Below are 20,463 nucleotides of genomic sequence, written 5' to 3' on the forward strand. Positions count from 1 at the left end.
TTTTGAATTAAAAATATATATATATATATATATATATATATATATATATATATATATATATATATATATATATATATATATATATATATTTATATATACATATATATATATATATATATATATATATATATATATATTTAAATATATATATATATATATATATATATATATATATATATATATATATATATATATATATATATATATATATATATATATATATATATATAATATATATATATATATATATATATATATATATATATATATATAAATATATATATATATATATATAATATATATATATATATATATATATATATATATATATATATATATATATATATATATATATAAATATATAAATATATATATATATATATATATAAATCACTGACCGTGAATTACCGACATCAGATTGATTCTAGCGGTCGCGTCAATAATCTCGTGACTCACCGATGCGATGATTCGACTGGCCGATCGACCAAACGCAAACGGCCTGAATTCCGACGGCTTCTATAGTACAACAATGCGTGCTCGGATACCCTTTTCACTCTCTCTGGGGCCAACACATCAACACGGGAAATGTATTAAGAGGTCTGAGGAATTTTCTATATTACAAGGAAGAAAAAATACACTTTTATATTTCTTTCACTTCGTTTATTACTTGGTAACATATTTTTAAAATTAAAATGAATTATTAATATTCGTTTGGGTCGCATACTTTGATGACATTATATCTCTAATAATGCCATAAGTAAACATAAAAATATACATACTCAAATAAACAATATTATGGTTAGGTGTTTTTTTAAAATTAAAATTACTCAACCAAACTCTTGTAGCTAACGAATGAGCTACATGCATTGTTTTGTATGTACAAAAAAAGTGTTCATGAATAAATCTTGAACACTTTGTTAGTGACTCCAATAATTACTTTTGATCGTTTTTTCGCTTCCGAATAATAAATTAGTATTTACAAAATAGTATTCATAGTTATCACACAACAGTCCCGCATTCTGAGGGGTTTAAAAATGTTATTTGAAGAAATTAAAAAATAAATGTAGCAAAAGAAGAAAAATAATAATATTTCAAATATCCTAAACCCGTTAATGATATATCCTCATCTCGTTTTTTTTTGTTTTTAAGGGGGGTTGAAAATTTGTGTTTTCGTAGATTACTTTAATTTTGTAGATATTTCATAGATATTATAATAAAAGTAAAATTAAAGATTTGCAAATGTAGTACTTTAATGCAATTTATTGACAGCAATTTGTTTTTTATACATGGTATTAAAAATAATTTTATAAATACATCATTCGTATAGAAAAAGTTTACGTTACAATAAGAGGTAAGGTACGAGAAATCGGTAGTTGACTGGTCACTTTTCCGCTTAAATGTTTAACAAAGTTAACACACTTCCGTCGGCGCGGACTAAATAAATCTGTCATAATTAAAACGCAGCACGTCTTATTTCTGTGTTGATCCCTGCCGAAGCCATTTGCATCGAGCCATGGAGCTGTGTAAACTATATCGGTCGGCAGTCGCTTCCTTCATAGTCGCTTGCATGCGCCCAACATTATTACACGCAGAGAGCGCGCAAAATTTGTGCTAAAACGCGCCAGCAAATAGAATGCGATTCAAATTAAAATAAATAAAAGTGTCGCCATAACAATAAAATTGCCAGAGTGAAACGGTTAACAAGTGCGTTCCTACAAATTTTGAATTTGAGTAAAAAAAAACAAGTTTAAATTTTAGAACGTTCTCATTTTGCGCAGATAAAGTGAATATTTTCATTCTTGTCTTATTTAAATTGATCGATGTGAGTCAATCGTAATTATTTACCGAGAACTGGCGCAAAGCTTTCAAAAATACAACATTTCGCGCCTTTTGAGTGATATGTTTACAATAACGTCGTCGGAGCGGTCTGATCGTAATTATTATTGTGAATGAAAGATATTTATAAAAAAATGTGAGATATTTTTATAACTGAAATATGTTTTACTAAGACTTAGCTCAGAGTTTTAATTTTGGCTTATTTAAAAAGCGTGCTAAATGAAAATTTCTTGCTAAATTATTTTACTGATTCGTTTATTTCAGAAAGAGAATAAGTATATTTGACTGTATGAAATTGATGTGATACATTTGTACAAGTGAGGTTTATTCGAATAACGTATTTATAAGTATAAAGTGTACATAAAAATAAAATAATTATTTAAAATGAATTTAAAATTAAATAACGACGAAAATGAGCAGACAGAGAGACTAGATTCACTTCCATATTCATCTGCGGTGAGTATATTTTTTAACTATCAAACTTTTTAAAAAAATGTAAGGGTTCTATTGTTCGATTTCAAGGGATAATCACATCGCACGCACCAATTTTTATTATTTTAAACAATAAATAGTACCATATTTTGCGTTACTATGGAATCCGTCGGTCGTTGTGTATGGATATGTGTGTTAGAAGTAGGAAGAGGGGAATATTAACCATAATTTAGCATTTATAAAAATTAACTTGTCACACTATAATTTGATAAAAAGTGGTATCTACCGAATAAAATTTAATAAAAAGGATAGACTTTACCTTAAGGTAACTGCCAAATTAATTAATAAAATCATATTGATTGATTTTGGAGGAGTAAATATATTTTAATTTACATTTACATGACACACACACACACACACATATATATATATATATATATATATATATATATATATATATATATATATATATATATATATATATATATATATATATATATATATATATATATATTTTAAAAATAAATGCACAAACGAAAATAACAGAACGATTTAAAGAAGAAAACAAAAAAAACGGACCAAAAAAAGAAAAATCACAAGACAAAACTAAAATATTCATAATAAATTAAAAATTTAAAGTGGTGTATAAGGTGCAGACCTTGACCTTTATAATTGAGTTTTAGGTTGGATGGAAGATATTGTTCTATATTGATATTGTACATTTAATCTATTCAAAAAGTACATAATGTGATGTAAGGAAATGAAAAAAAGAAATCTTGTTTTTGATAAAAAAAATATATAAATCCCTTAAAAATTACTTATACATTTGCGATGAAATGAGTGAATTATAAATTGACTATTACGTCAGCTTATTGAAAAGTTAAATTAGATTAATATTCAAGCGATAATAGCTTTCATTTACTGTTTAAGTTATAATTTCAAATTTCGGCATGTAATCTGCAGAACAAGATATCGTTAGAAACTTGTGAATTAGTCATTTAATATTTATGTTTTCATCTCGTAACTTGATAGCATTTAAAATGTCTCGCGACAACCTGTGGATTCCAATCGATAGTGTCTATATGAAACTTAAGCTAATATTTTAGTTGAGTTTAATTTGTATAAAAGAACTCCCTTTAATACGATTTTGAAATGACACGATGCAAAATAAGAGAATATAGTCGAATATTCATTTAAAAATATATATATATATATATTTATAAGTTCCCAAAGAAATTTTTCCTGGCCCATATATTATGTATAAGGATTTATAGCAAATTTGTTTTTTTTTGGTCATATAAATGATAGTGATTGTGTATATTTAATAATAAATTAATAAAGTTAATCTTCAAAAACAATACAATAGAAATATAGATTAATCATGATTTGTCACATCGCTCACTCCTTTCAAGAACATAAATCAAAAAACTTGATTTTTAAGGAGAACGTTTTTAAAGTTTAAAAGTATAATACAAAATAAATATCAAGCCACTTATTGAACTTTTACTGTGCAACAAATCTTATTAGGCAAAACCTGAAGGTTTTTTTTCTCTATTTGAAAAATATTTAGTACATTTGAAAAAGTAATTATAAAATACCTCTTTTATTTAAAATGCAAAAATAACACTTTCTGCCCTGTGGCGGGTAATTATTAAGTTAAAAATATGTCGCTTTTAGGGGGATAAAGTACATTTTCTAGGCATTCCGAAAACATGCACAACAGAAAATTGACGATTTTTTATTTATGACGTTCTTGAAAGGAGTGAGTGACATGGTTAGTTTATTTGTCTTATTCGTCTCGTCATATTCTCTAAATAAGACTCCACTAAATCTGATAGATCTTTATGTCCTATTGCCATATTACTTTTTTTCAACTGTAAACCTTCTTTCACACATTCCATTTCCAATTTAAATCATAAATAAATACAAAAAATTGATACATTATTTCGAGAAATAAAAATACTTTGTGTTCTGATCCACTCACATTTTTATTAACCAACTAGTTTCGGCAACAACCTGTTGCCCTCTTCAGGGTTTAATTTATTACTAAAAACCCTGAAGAGGGCAACAGGTTGTTGCCGAAACTAGTTGGTTAATAAAAAAATGTGAGTGGATCAGAACACAAAGTATTTTTATTTCTCAAAATAATATATCAATATGATCCACAAAGTTAATGCTTTCAATATTCAAAACAAAAAAATTGACATATCCACACTAAATAAGGGGCAACTTGTGATGTGTCATCATATTCACAATCATATTTTGTCGGATTTTAAAACGGAAGATGTATTAAATATTCCATGAGTCCATGCACAGTTCAATTTATGTTTTTTTTAAAAGAAAATTCAAAAATAAGAAACAGTTTCAACCCCCACTTCAACCTTCTACGTCCCAAGGACCCAACTCAAGGAATAAGCTTCACATACGGTGTTTGAAAATGATGCTGAATGCATCGAAACAAGTGTCACAATAGATTTAAAGAAAAAGTGGTAATAACTAAGTATGACTTACCAAAAGTGACTGCCTAATCAATTCATGAAAAAAATGCAAACAATTTTGTGTAGCCGGGATGAAAATTTTCTTAATTTTTCCTTCGTAATTTTGTCCTGCTTCTACATATATACATACTCGTATATCTACTATTCCAAATATTCGAATATTAATTAAACAAAATAATAAATTGCAGTCATTTGGAATTCCTCGCATGAACGTACTTTTTACTATGTGGAGAGAGGTATGCGAAAGGGTGCTGGAACAAAGAGGGTCGGGAATTAAGGAAGTAAATCCGAAAATTTGGATACAAATATTACAGGGGCTCTGGATCTCTCTAGTGATGATGAAAGGAATATCGTTTCAAATGTGCGTAAACGGGTTCGTCTATTGTCTTAGAGTGAAAGTGAATATTTTTTGTTATCTTTGATTTCTAAGTATTTTTTAATAAAATTAACACACAAAGAATAAGAAATAATGAATTTTATTTTCAGCCCATAATTAAAATTTTCACAAGTTTTCGAATTTAAACTATATATTTTAGGCGCGGTAAGGTGAATTTGGCCTAGATCAGACAGACCAAAAAATGAAACGCCCCCTGCTTTAAATTCAACCAGCAGTTAAAAGAAAATAGTAGGAAAATCGTTTCTCACTTTTCGTTCGCATACGTTGTATTCAAATAAAAATTAATTATTGATTTGGCATCAACTTTGTGGAAAGACATTTTTTTTATTTGAAAAAGTATGAATTGTAAAATACCTACATGTTTTTACTTTTCACCTTTAGATGAAAACAGGTAGTCATGTGTAATGAAATAAAACTCGTTAAGTGGTATTAAATTTAAATTTTACACAACATTATCGGTTGTTTGTGACAATATTAAAATAATTTTTCATTGTGTAAGAAAGTCTTCACATTTAAAATTTTTCAGTTATAACATTTTTATTGTGTTTTTTTTATATCAAATAGCTCTTTTTTAAAAAAAACCACAATTAACCTCTATTTTATAGGCTTGTTTGGAGGTAGGATAGTAGAAGGAAAAGGAAAGTAGATGTGAAAAATACATAACAATCACGCAGACAATTTGAAAGTAAATATTTATTGAAATTCATTTTGGAATTGGCGGGAATCGAACCCGCGACGCCAGTTTCGCAGTCGAGCGTCTACCTGACTACGCCACGGAGCCTGTCGCCGTGCTGTGCAATTAAGCTATTTTAAACATTGTTTAAATAACAAAAATCATCATTGAACCCTTATTTTGCTATAAATATGAATATTTCACAGTTTTAGCTATTTAAAGATTCTTTTTAATGCAAATGTTGAAAAAATAATCCCGTTAAAATGTGTGACAGAGGTGTTGTGGCATGAAGTGTTTTCCGCGTGAATATAACATTATGTGTTTCCTCGAAAGTGTAAATACGAAATCGCTTCCTAAAAAGGTCATACCTTTATATAAACCCGATACCCTCGAGAAAATCGGGGAAAAAGGAGCAGTAACGAGCAAAGGGCGGGAGATGAACTAAAATGAATCTTATAACTGCTTCACAATCGCATTAAAAACCTACACGATAAAACTGTATTTCTATCGATAATGATGATTATTTTGCTAACAAAGCTTTAGAATAAACTACCCTTTAATTTCAGGCAAAGAAAATCCTTTTGTATTTGAAAATATAAATAAAATTGTGGTAACGTGGAATCGAATCGTCGAACTCTGTCTTAGACTCATTTTTTAACACTCTCCATAACATTCATCATTCCATCATCATTCTATCATCGTCAAATGTAGTCTACATTTGAGCTGATGATGAAATGATTATTTCAAAATCGGTAGTCATGAAGTAGTGTTTTAAAGTTGTATTACACGAACGACGAATGATAAGAAGAGTGTTATATTACCATAACACAAAGTTAACAATGCTTCTAATATACAAAATATATAATTTCTTTTAATTTTTATCTAAAACATTCCTAACTTTCTAGGGATTTATAAGACAAATCTTTCTTAGATTTTCTCGCTCTTCTTTATAACTTTTTTATTCCACTTCTATTATCCAATCCGTAAATATGTTTATTACTCTCAGATTTTAATTACCACTTTATGCCTACACTGGATTTTAGCAGTTGACAGCGGTATAAACCTTGATCATTCATGCTAATGTGTTTTTGGTCGGTTGCTTCTCGGCAGTAAAGCTTTCAAAGTAAATGCGAAAAATATTGTACGAAAGCGTTAAAATAATTCTAAATTATGTCATAAAGCGTTTTAATGTTACTTTTTACGAACTTGGGTACATTGTTTTACTAAAAAAATATATTATTCTCAATTGTGTGAACAAAACTATTATATTTCCAATACAAATTTTACTATTCATCAAACTTTATAATAATTGTAATAATTTTTAATAAATTATAAAGGTCTTTTCATTAAATTATGAAAATATTACGAAAGGATAATAAAAAAATATATATATGTACGGTGTGAAATAAAATGATTTATATATATATATATATATATATATATATATATATATATATATATATATATATATATATATATATATATATATATATATATATATATATATATATATATATATATATATATATATATATGAGGCAAATGTGGCTGGCAATAGAAGCAGACAAAAACATTAAAATGGTCAGATCACGAGTCGGAATAATCGGAGCATGCATGAATGTGGAAGAAGCGAAGATTGCTTGCAAACACAGATTGGAATGGCGTTCTATTCTCTCTGCGAGGAAGCAGCATGACCGTTAGCTAGTTTTTTAGTTACATGTATGGTATGTTTAGTGTGGTTTATTATTATATTTAAATGCGGACAACTTTGTGATATTTGCATACAAAGTTTCTGGAATTAACTGGATTTGAAATTAATCTGAATTTTGAAGATGCTTTCTCGAAATTTCTGCACTTAATTTTGAACTTCCCAAACATTGAAAAATTCCGTGCGCTAAAAATATGGTTGAATTTGATTAATTGCGCACATACTTTCGATTATCAATGCTTATTCTCAATTTGTTGACGGTAAGTGGAAAATGCACAGTACATTGTAAATTCCTCGAGTAACAAATATATCACACCTCTAGTTTTAGGCTATTAAATGTAAATACATAAAATTTCATTCTCATAATTTTATACAAAAATATTTGTGTTAAAAATGTAATAACAGACATATAGGATTCACGTAGGAATTTAGGACATTCAAAACAGTATTTTTCATTACATTCGTTAAAAAATTAAATAATTTTTTTTTAGAAATATGTACTGTCGATGAGTGTATGACTTTTATTTTATTTTTAAACGTTTAATAAAATAATTACTACGCATATATTCAAGCTTAATACATTTTTTACAAATATAATTTCCTGTTACATAAAAAAATGTATTTGACCAAGATAGCGACTTCACCGTATCTTGTATTAGACATGCCTAGTTACCCAATAAATTAGATTCTATGAAATTTGTAGTACTTTTTTCTCGATGGCTCGTATTTTCCCATTTTTACCTTTAAACCTTTAAACTTTAAAACATAATCATGTGGCTTGTTGAAGATATGTCTACATATGTATGTCGTTTTGCAATAGATGCAACATTGTTATTGTGCTATACTTGCAAGTAGAACTGCATTATAACCATATTAAGATGTCATATCACCCTATTCAACCGATGAACATATCGTGTTTCACGATTGCCATTCCAGATTCGAGTCTCCATGTCTAGAACAAGTATATTTCCCCGTCTCCGCTCGTTTCCGTCGATTGTGAAGCCGTCCTAGGGCTGTCTGCCATCCCTTCACTATATCCGACGTTCGTTCAGAGCTTGACATAGATAAATGTATGTTATTAAGCCCTACGTGAAATTGGTAGAGCAGATAAAAGTTTCGGTTTTATTACACGTGGAAAAAAGCAACAGGTAATTTATGAAGTGGCTGAAAGAGCGCCTAATTTTATTTCTTCCCGGCGCCGAAACGGATAATCAAGAGTTATTGTGAGAAATATGGAGGAATAATGGTCCACTCCAAGGATGGAGGATGGAGGAGGGACATCATTCCAGAGTTATCAGATGGGGCCTGGAAGCACGTACTATCTCGTAAAATTGGGTTTACTATAAGGAAAAAATAATAAACAGTGTCGGTCGTAAGAGGCTGTTGAAATATTATCGAAATAAAGAGTTATTACAAAAAAATGTAAACGGCCAAATAATCTGACGTACTTGAACTCTATGTATCTTGCTAAAGTACACATTTCCAAATAGTTTCATTTTCTTTAAAATTCTTTTAGCATGAGAAATCTGGTTTCAAAATAAGGATTAATATGTAAATATATATATTTATAAATATATATTCATATTTGCTCTTATTGGAGTCAATTACGAGCATATTTACATACTTCTCATGTTCTCTTCGTGTTCAAACTAAAATAAACTAAACTAAAACGGCTCAAAAACTTTTTTGACGTCGCATTATACATATAGTATAACAATGTAAATCCGTTTTATTCGTAGAAAGACAGTATATCATACAAAATAGAATTATATGTTTTAGAGAAATTTATCCGGACGTCCTCGTGAATCATTTGTGACCTTTGCAAATGAAAATGTCTCCCATCTAAGACGACACGAAAGGAAAGTCGGAGAATCATTTCTTACCACCGATTCAAAAGGGAAATAACGGCCCAATATAAATTCGTCGCTTCAGTTATAATTTAACGACGTTTTTGTCAAGTGGTCAAATATTATAGGTTACTTTTGACGCTCGCTTACTGGTCGAAGTGTCTCTGGACTATCCTACAATTGGCAACATATCAGAAGATTTAACGAACCTTTTCTTAATATTAATACTTGGTTGGTACACGTTTTGTCTGTGTCTTAAGCTGAAATTACGGCACATGTCAGCAACTATTACCTAAGCGATTAAAAAGGGTGTCCCATTCTATTGCCATTAACTTACATCGCAGAGAATAATCTACCAACCCATTCGTTGTATATACACATATATATTTATATATATATATATATATATATATATATATATATATATATATATATATATATATATATATATATATATATATATATATATATATATATATATATATATATATAAATATATATATATAAATATATATATATATATATATATATATATATATATATATATATATATATATACATATATATATATATATATATATATATATATATATATATATATATATATATATATATATATATAAATATATATAAATATATATATATATGTATATATATATATATATATATATATATATTTATATACATATATATATATATATATATATATAATAAACCCTTATCCGCATCCCAATGGTGCATAGGAATCAAACCCGTGACTTATATATATATATATATATATTTATATACATATATATATATATATATATATATATAATAAACCCTTATCCGCATCCCAATGGTGCATAGGAATCAAACCCGTGACTTCCAGTACGGTAGCCAGACGAGGTGACCACCAAAAATTTAAATACCTACTTTAAGAACAAACATTGATTTTACAAATTTGACATATATATATACATATATATATATATATATATATATATATATATATATATATATATATATATATATATATATATATATATATATATATATATATATATATATATATATATATATATATATATATATATATATATATATATATATATATATATATATATATATATATATATATATATATATATATATATATATATATATATATATATATATATATATATATATATATATATATATATATATATATATATATATATATATATATATATATATATATATATATATATATACATAATACCTAACTGATTTTATTAAATACATGTAGTACCGACTCTTACAATTGTGACAGTCGGTAAAGCAGATCGCGCAAATCTACCACCAGACGTCGCGCATGCGTTGCACTGAAAAAACAAAACGCCTCAGATAAAAAATATTGTATTGGTGCTATATCCGTCCCTAGAATGCGACAACCAGACTTGCTTAAATCCCTTTTAGTAAGTGTTCAGTAGAACAATTTCATAGCCCACATCAGTACACAATTTTAAAAAAATCATGAGTTATTTCTTAACTTTTTTTGTGGCGAAAGGCAATTGGGGAAATAAAAGCGTAAAGGGGAAAAGGGTATTATATCCAAAATTTACTGGTACATTATGAGAATGGATGTCTTTCAACAATACATAAAACCAAATCCCACAGAATCTTTAAATTTATTGCCTTAAATAATTAAACAATTTAAAATAGAAATTAGTAAACAAGTCTACTCTATAGTGCAGTAGTCAGCGCGTTTGGCTACCGTGCTGGAGGTACCGAGTTCAATTACCAGGGAGTCAAAATAAATTAAAGTGATTTTTCACGCGCATATTTATTTGAAATTACCCAGTACTGGTACCTGAAGGGCAGGACTGATCATATTGCATTGATGTAATTAAAGATTTATATAACAAAGCGGCGGTGTGATGCAGTACCTTATGCACCATTGGATGTAGTTAAGGAATAGAAGAAATCCTTTTAATTACTAGAATTTTTTTTTATGTTTAAAGAAATGTACCTACATAATAAAAATTTAATGCGTTATTTGAATAAATTGGCAAGTAATTATTAAAATATTTCCTTTTTTATAACATGTTTCCGATTATATTAATTGATTAATAAATTGAAATATGTAAATAAAATGGCTGTGTGAATGCTCTCTAAAGAGCTTTTGGCACATTTCCCAAAGTAATCGCGTTGACACAAATTCGCCTAGATAATTTGTAGGTACCGAGAGTTCTTTGACAGTTGAAAAATATGTTACTGTATCATGTTACACACTTGCAAGTATTAAAGTTAAATGTCATTTTTCCCCCTTTTTCTTATGTTATTTCGAATTTATAAAATTTTGTGAGGTGATTTGTCTTGAGTGAAAGTTGATAGGCTTACCTACATGATTTTGAGCTAGACGTATTTGTCCAATGTATTACACTAGGGAAATTACACCACAAGAAACATATTTTTAGGTTTTCATTGCATTTGTGGATCTAAATATACAACTTTTCAAAAAAAAAACTTTTATTTGGTAAATAACGCTATTTCTTAAAATTTATTATGACATTTGTTTCCATGCATTCAAAATTATTTTCAGAAGTAAAACTTACATTAAAAAAAGACATATTACCACAAAATGACTGTCAAATCAATAAATGAAAAAAAATGTAACGATTATGTATTTTTTTCCATCTAACTATATGCTTAAACAATCCTTACATATGCATTTAAGAATGACTCTTACATAACACTAGAAAGCATCTCCCAGCAAAGCACACAAATAATAATGAACGCACTTTATGAAAACGTACATAGAACTACAATATCAAAAACTCTGAAATATATCAAACAAAACCTAACACATCCCTATTTTGTATATTATGCAATGAAGTTGTACAACCTGCTTTCACCATCCATAAAGTCACTAAATAAAAGATACTTTGGACATAAGAGCTATTCATAAATCGATAATGGAGGTGGATAGATTTGAAATAGATAACATCATTTGGCTATGTCGTATTTGATTGCATGACATAAACAATTTTTATTCACATAGTTTTATAAATAAGGACATTTAGTAAAATGCGCCTTCGGCACGGGAAAACTCAGTGAGGGCACAGTATTAAAATGTCTAATTATGTGTATGATAAAATATAAATAAGTCTAATAGCGTATTGTTTAAAGGCGGATGCATAGCACCGGCGCAGTAAAACTACAGTTAAAAAAAACGTGGCAAACGAGGGACCCGCGTGAGTCGCGGGTCCCTAGCGGGTTGCCATCCTGGTTACATATCATATTAACGTATGAATATATGAATACATTGTGAAGTCTTAATAAACAATAATAAAAAATAAAAAAAGATTAAAAGATTAAAAGAGAAATAAAATAAACATTCAATGGATAATTTAGCCAGTTCACAGTTATTTTGCCTAAAATAATACACGCGGCGTTGGCTGTTTTATTATAAAGAAAATGAACTTTCTTGATAAATGATTTCCTCCTACATCATGCTAGGAATATGGTTTAAGTATACATGTATAACTTGTTTAGAATATTAGGAGTAGTTTGTAAACAGAGGATGAGCGGTGTACAGGTATGTTTACACGGCTTTACTTCGGATCATAAACATGTTTTCCAAAATTTCATAAACACAGTCATGTGTACCAACATAAGAAGTAGTTGAAGCTGAATATAGATTTTTCAACTTAAATTTATATTTCCAATGATTGAAAGAATATATATGAATTATATAAACTCTACTATATGAATAATTATGATAAAAAAGCTAGGTTTTTGAATTTTTTTAGTTAGATTATGAAATGTCCTGTGGCGTACGCAGTTTTTATTCAGGTAATAAAACAAAAATTATATGTTGATTTATGTAAAAAAAAACCCGCCACCGACGAAAAATGAGTGTTTTAACATTAAAGTTTAGTATACATTTCGTATACTATTACAGTTTTATCATATTTTTCCAGCAAGTTAAGGAAAGCATAACTTGTATGCATATATGAAACACAAGCCGCTACAGACCTGCTTATTATTAACGAGTCAGTTTACGATTTCACTTTAAATATATATATATATATATATATATATATATATATATATATATATATATATATATATATATATATATATATATATATATATATATATATATATATATATATATATATATATATATATATATATATATATATATATATATATATATATATATATATATATATATATATATATATATATATATATATATATATATATATATATATATATATATATATATATATATATATATATAGGTGTGCGCATGTGAGGAGAATGAAACTATCCAGATTTCCCCACATTGCATTGCACGGCCAACCCCAAGGCAGACAACTAAAGAGATGCATTGACAGCTGGGAATCGACAACGCAGAAGACTAATCCATCTTAAATACAGGCCACAAGGAGTAGAAGAAACATTTCCATTTATGTAAAGTGTGTTTTCGATAGTGAACGTTTTATAACGTGGTATTTTATGGGTTTAGGAGGAGAGACGCCGAACAGGACGCTACGTGGCCATCGTGGTTGGAATATCCTTAGTGTGCCTTGCCATGTACCACGCCTGGGTCCGGCGCGTACCGGTGCTGGCCAGCCTGCTTGTACCGGCGCTCATCATGCTCCTGTACATCGCCTGGGTCCTCTACACCGCCTCCAAGGATAAGAGAAAGGTAATCTTCTTATTCTTCTTCTTCTTGGTGTAGGCCTTGTGGACTGTTTTAGGAGGGATAAAGGGCGGAAGAAAGGTTATAATATTCAAAAATAGAAACTTAGAACATGCGTAGCAACCCCTGTTTACACTGTTTTTCTATAACGCGAATCTGCGATTCACCGAGAAACCTACAGATGCAGTCTTTAAATCGTGTGTACGACGTGTTTTTATTTATTATAATGTTTAGTATTTTTTTTTTTATATAAAAAATGCTCATAATATTTTCTATCAATATGATTTATTGAGAAAGATAAATTTTGGAATGAACGATTTTCTTAGTTTTCTTAAAATTGTTAAATCTTTACAAATATGGCTATCATTTGCGAATATTATAATGAGGATTTTACGATTAATCGATCCACGATTCTGTCCCTTCCACGAAAATTAGAAAATATATAAATTCGTAGTTAAATCTGACGTATTGAATACTAGTAAAGATAATTACCATTTTTTATATATTTCATATCATTGTTTTAATACCAAAGTATTAAATAATTAATGGAATGAAATCGTACAATAAATCCCAAATTCTCCTTTGAAAAACACACTTTTACATATTTTTTTAAACATTTTCATGAAACAACTCGTATTGCCTTCTTAACATTTAGTTCATTGTGGTTTAAATAACAATAAAAAATAGATGTAGACTTCCTTAAATAAATCTAACGAATTTACTCAATCAAGATGATTTATGTTTGCTCATAGAATTTGACGACGTTGACAAACGACGGGGATGTGAATTGAGGACGATCAGGAAGATTTTCAGTGGTAGCTTTAGTTTGAGCAATGAATCACGTTTATTAAATCGCAAAATTTGATTTATACTCGTAACACCCTAACGATATAATTATACAAGCAACAGCTTGTTTTATTTGTAAACGATTTTTTTTCAAAAACAAATTTTAAAATTATTTATTTTAAATTCGTAATATTTTACTTCATATTTATGTAAAAGATTTATTGCTTCCACAAGGGTCATAACCCTCAGTAATGAGGAAAAAGACGAAAAAGATATATTTTATTTGAGATATAGTGGAACCTCGATTATCAGCACCTATAAAAAAATGATTCAACGCATTCTGAAGTATTTCAGTGTTAAGATGTCGCATTGAAGTAATTTGAAAGGTGATAAGAGTGTAACATAAGACATTTTATATGTTTTAGAAGTATTTACTATTCAGCAGTTTCAATAAAACAGCTGACTTGAAGCAGATTTTTTCTTTTGACATCTCAACATGGAAAAATAAAAATATGGAAGTCTGGTTATTTACAGGACTTATGCCCTGACTTATGTTGACGTAGATGGCTATTGTAAACATGAGTTTAATTAAATATATTATATAATTCTATGCAAATTGTAAACAAGTTTATATTCTTATTTTTTTCTCTTTTTTGTGTATATTAGGTTAAAATGGATAAAAACAGTAAAAAATATATGTAAAAAGAACTCCGCCGACAAGACACACAAAGTGGCTTGGTGGGTCTCTGCATTTTTGTTTTAAATTTGTTCATAATTGTGCTTTAAATAAATGTATACTATTTATGTAAATAATTTTTTTATATATATCTAGGAGATTAAAAAAATTGAGTGGTGTGATTGTCAATTATGGGTACAATGCTGAACTTCGCACGTGTGTAATGTGACGAGACTATGACAGCTCAAACGCCCTGTAAATACCAAAACTTCCATATTTTTTATCATCTACGTTGAGATGTCTTTATCTCTTGTTCTGATTATCTCTCTTAAATGATCCTTCGATCCGAATTTCCGTTTGTAATAAAAAAATATGAACAATGCACCACTAATGAATTCTTTGTACACCCTTAGTGATGTTTTTTCTCAACAAATTGAGTGTCTATTAGGCCCGTTTTACATATCTATTACCTGTGTTACCTAAGTTTGTTTCGATTTAATATTTTGCTTACATTGTTTATTGAAAAGACGTATTTAAGCTCCTTTTTCTTGTAAACATATCGCTCATGTAGTACATGCTTGCTAACTTTTTCATCTTTTTTATTTTTCAAGTTTTGAATTTAGATTTTTTTTGTTTTTTGTAAGTTAAGTATTTTGTAATTTATTATTAGATTAAAACCAATATTTTTAGCTTTTCCACTTTTTTTTATTTGACCAGCGACCGGGTTTCGTCGTTACCGACATCATCAGACTGGTAACGACGAAACCCGGTCGCTGGTCAAATAAAAAAAAGTGGAAAAGCTAAAAATATTGGTTTTAATCTAATAATAAATTAAAAATGCAATTCCATCACGAAGTGTCAGTGGATAATATAAATCTATTAAAAAATAAGTATTTTGTGTTTTTTTGCATTTTATATTAACACCTTTATTCTAGTTCTACTTCTTATAATATCTATTGTATTCTTGCCAGTGCCCTTTACTGTGACCTAAATTTTATTGTATACCCACACATAGCTCATGCCCTTGTGGGATCTTTTTTGTATTCATTTTTTTGTATTTGTATTTATATTATGTTGTATAATACAAAGGAATTTAAAATAAAGAATAAATAAATTACAATATACAAGTAGTATGTATAATTTGGTAGATTCAACCGCCAATTTGTCAAATAAAACAATTGGAAACGTACCTCCTACATTATTATTACTTGTAACAACAACAGTTCAAGTTCCATTAATACTGTACGGTTGAGTCAGTGACCTTTTAAGTTGATGTTTTACTTTACAAGATTACACAAGTTTCTTGCTTTATGGTGGAAGTTTCAGGAAATTCTTAGAATAATTTAAATAATTAATGAACATTAACGTGTTACAACTATTATCCTTAATTTCCCCCTCTAAAATACTATTAGGTAAACTTATATTATAATATGATTAAATCAAATGGTTGTTTTTTTTTGTTTTGTGGCATCTAAATTGAGTCTTGGATGAGGAGTTTATTTTTCATATTTAAAATGGAACTTTGTTTTAAAATCACTATAAATATTTTATTATAACTAAATTATAATGTTTACCGGTTTCTAAGCTAACCGCTTCTTTATTTCAGTCTTGATATAGAAGCGGTTAGTTTAGAAACTGGTTGACATTATAATTAAGTTATATTAATATATTCATAGTGATTTTAAAACAAAGCTACATTTTAATTTCAAAATGGAAAATCACAAAGTTAGTGCATCAAATATAAATTAATGTTTATTTTTCCTTTTATCTTAATTATGTTATATTGCATTTGACCTGAATTAATATATGTAAATATTTTATTTTTATGAGTATTAGAGAAACGTCAGAAATGAAGACACTATGAAGCATATCAGGCAAGAGTCTACGAGACAGAATAACAAAAGGAGATAGAAGATGTTAGGTGGGGAAGGCAACAAAGGAGAGAATGGTATGCGCATGTGAGGAGAATAGAACCATCCAGACTCCCCCCACATTTCACTGTACGGCCAACCCAAAGGTAGACGACTCCCTGGCAGACCGTCAAAGAGATGGATCGACAGCTGGGAATCGACCTCGCAGGAGACTAATCCCTCTTAAAAACAGGCCGCAAGGCCTACACCAAAAAGAAGAAGAATATAAATTTATGATTTTTACTAATTTTTACTTTATACTGATTTTTTCGCCTCGTAAGGGTATTATCAAACCGGCAAGAATTAATTTTTGCACTGAACATATGAAAACATTATTTTTGATATAAAAACACTTTTCCAATTCAATTTGTAATTGTTTTCTCATGTTTGTTTTTTTTGTACGAAAAACGGAGTCGTGGCTTCGTTTAAACTGCTGTTATTGAGCATGAATTTTAAATGTACAAAGCAACTTAAAACAGAAAGCCATCACGGGAAATATAATTCCAAATTATCTCTACCGGGAATTCTCTAAGGATGAACTTATTTTTTCATAAAGGAAACAAATTGCCTTTAAATTGCTTTGCTCCATAAAGTCTCCGATTAAAATATGATATTCCACTGCTTCAAACTCCGTTCTTCGCTATCATTTTAGTTAACAATTTATGTTGAAGACGTATTTATGTTTATAAGAGACATTAGGCTGCTTTAAACCGGGGTTTGCTAATGGATATCAGTGGAGGGGGGTGTGTACCCTTATTCGTCAGGCAACGCTTTTTAAAAAAAAAAAATATTAAAGAATAAGAGGAAAAGAAAAAAAATCGTTACGAATGTGTGGAAAATCCTTGTATGATAGAATTAGATACGAAGATATTAGAAATTAGTGTAAGGCTGAACTAGGAATAGTTTTTTTTATTTTTATTTTTATTTTTTTATTTATTTTCATAATACATAGATACATTCAATATACATATTAATTTCATATATACATTTATTTTACGTATTACGGCTCTTTAGGCATGGCCTGTGTTGAGCCGAATACACTAACATGGTAAAACAAAATTTATGTTTTTGTTTTTTTAAATTTTTTAATAATATTTTATTTTAATGATTAGATTATAAACATAACATACAGGAGATACAATAATAATTTATAGTTTAAGGTTTTTCAATGTGATAATTACACCTGGACTTTAATTAATTCACTTTCTACCTTGTCCCTTCCAATGTTAAGCAACCATCGAAAAATTAAGAAGAGTTCTTTAAGGTGGTATGGACTTGTGGAGCGAATGAATAACGAGCGAATGACTAAGAAAGTAAATTTGGCAAATGTGAGCAAAAGATTTGGCACGATCAGATCAATCCGAACTTAAAATTTGGTGGTGTCAAATGTCTGCGTAATCGGGGGGCATGTGTGACTAGATGTATGGATGTGAAGGATAAATGCAACTTCCGAAATTTTAGAAGTGTGGTTGTCAATCATGGGTAGAATTGTAAATGTTACACGTTTATAAAATGATCACTTATACCAGCCAATGATGGATGAGCCCTATAAATACTCAGACATCCAAAATCTTCTTCATCTATATCGAGATATCAATATAAATAACTCGTAAGTGGACACACTCACATTTGTTAACAAACATTATCAAAATATTGCTAAAAATGTTTGTTTAAAAATTTAATTACACGAGGAATTATATCTCGGCATCTATTTGAAAAAGTTGTGTGAATCACGCATTGTACGAATACAGAGGTAGACTATAAACGAAGTTCCACTCTAGTTCACTCTTTTTCAACGTATAATCTTGGTTGATGACGACTAATTTATTCAATATTATTGCGGTGAATTCAAATTTGAAGTAAATCTTACTTGCCAACCCTAAATTGCTTCCATCTTCCATATTGAGATTTATAGCTCGTCAGTTTCAGGATACATATCATGCTGTCATGTGTTCCGATATCGTGCTGTCAAAATGTAATTATAAACCTCTGCGTGGGCGAAATGATGTTCAAACATGTTTGTACAATACAGAACGCCAATTTATTTATCTATTTAAATATGGTAAAAAGTAAATTAAATAACAATTCAATTTAAAAACGTTAATCATAAGAATATTACTGCAGTAACGGACGTCCAGACTAAAAATAATTATTTTCATATTTTTTTGCCATCTAATCAAAGATAAAGAAAAATATGGAAGTCTGAAAAATATGGGGCTGACGACCGTCATAGGCTGGTTTACGTGATCACTTTACACATGTGTAACATTCACCAAATCTACCCAATATTGATCACACAATACAATCATTCAATTTAAATTCATTTTGTCTGAAAATATTATGTAAAATCGTGGTTTTTAACCCCTGCCTTGTTGTGTATAAAACCTTTTTTGTTAATTAATTAATTAAGTTAATTAATTTATTATGTTTAATATACCCTAGTTTCGAGAGCAATAAGTGTATTAAAAAGTAAGTTTAACATTAACGCTTAGATCTCAAGCTTGTCTCAAGCGTTCAAATCAGAATGCGTTCAGCCTCGCTCAGGGCTGGTCGTGTGCTCATGCTCAATAAAAAAAAATGTTTTAGATATTTTTTTGTTTTTTAGAATATAGTTATGTTGAAAAAAAAAATTATATATATTTTTTGAAGTTCTTAACATTCGATAACTATTCTTTTCAAAACCATATAATTATTTCGAAGAAAAACTTATTTATTCAATGCAAAAATGTTTTTTGGACAATGTCTTAAGAAATTAATCATTTTCGTAAAATGTTACCTGGATTTAGACAAAATATAGTAGCGACTTACCAAATACTTGGCCTAAAATGATAACATACAAATATATTGTTGTAACTTTTACCTCGTTCTTTTAGTATTCTCTGTGTCTTACATAAATTGAAAGGCACCCTTTGTCAATGGTAATTATTATAATATACATATCTGTACGTGACAAACGATGACATGTATAGTGAAAACCCGAAAAGGTTTGATGTAGGGTCTAACTTTGCCTAAATAACCCACT

General features: G+C 28.5%; 1 protein-coding gene across 2 annotated transcripts in view; it reads left to right on the plus strand.

The window, feature by feature from the left end:
* Window positions 1-1,543: 1,543 nt before the first annotated feature.
* LOC148302824 (uncharacterized) overlaps window positions 1,544-20,463 on the plus strand; it is a 24,448-nt gene continuing 5,528 nt past the window's right edge. The window contains exons 1-3 of one of the 2 annotated variants that reach the window (XM_088270991.1): window positions 1,544-1,933; window positions 2,101-2,292; window positions 13,893-14,075. In XM_088270991.1, coding sequence (XP_088127117.1) covers window positions 2,221-2,292; window positions 13,893-14,075 — 255 coding nt within the window. In that variant the 5' untranslated portion in view covers window positions 1,544-1,933; window positions 2,101-2,220. Of the gene's footprint in view, window positions 1,973-2,100; window positions 2,293-13,892; window positions 14,076-20,463 lie in introns of both variants that reach the window. The other variant, XM_088270990.1, reaches the window with a different exon arrangement.

This window comes from Brachycentrus maculatus, unplaced genomic scaffold, assembly GCF_059751285.1.
Source record: "Brachycentrus maculatus isolate JH-2025_06_01 unplaced genomic scaffold, ASM5975128v1 h1tg000407l, whole genome shotgun sequence".
NCBI lineage: Eukaryota > Metazoa > Arthropoda > Insecta > Trichoptera > Brachycentridae > Brachycentrus > Brachycentrus maculatus.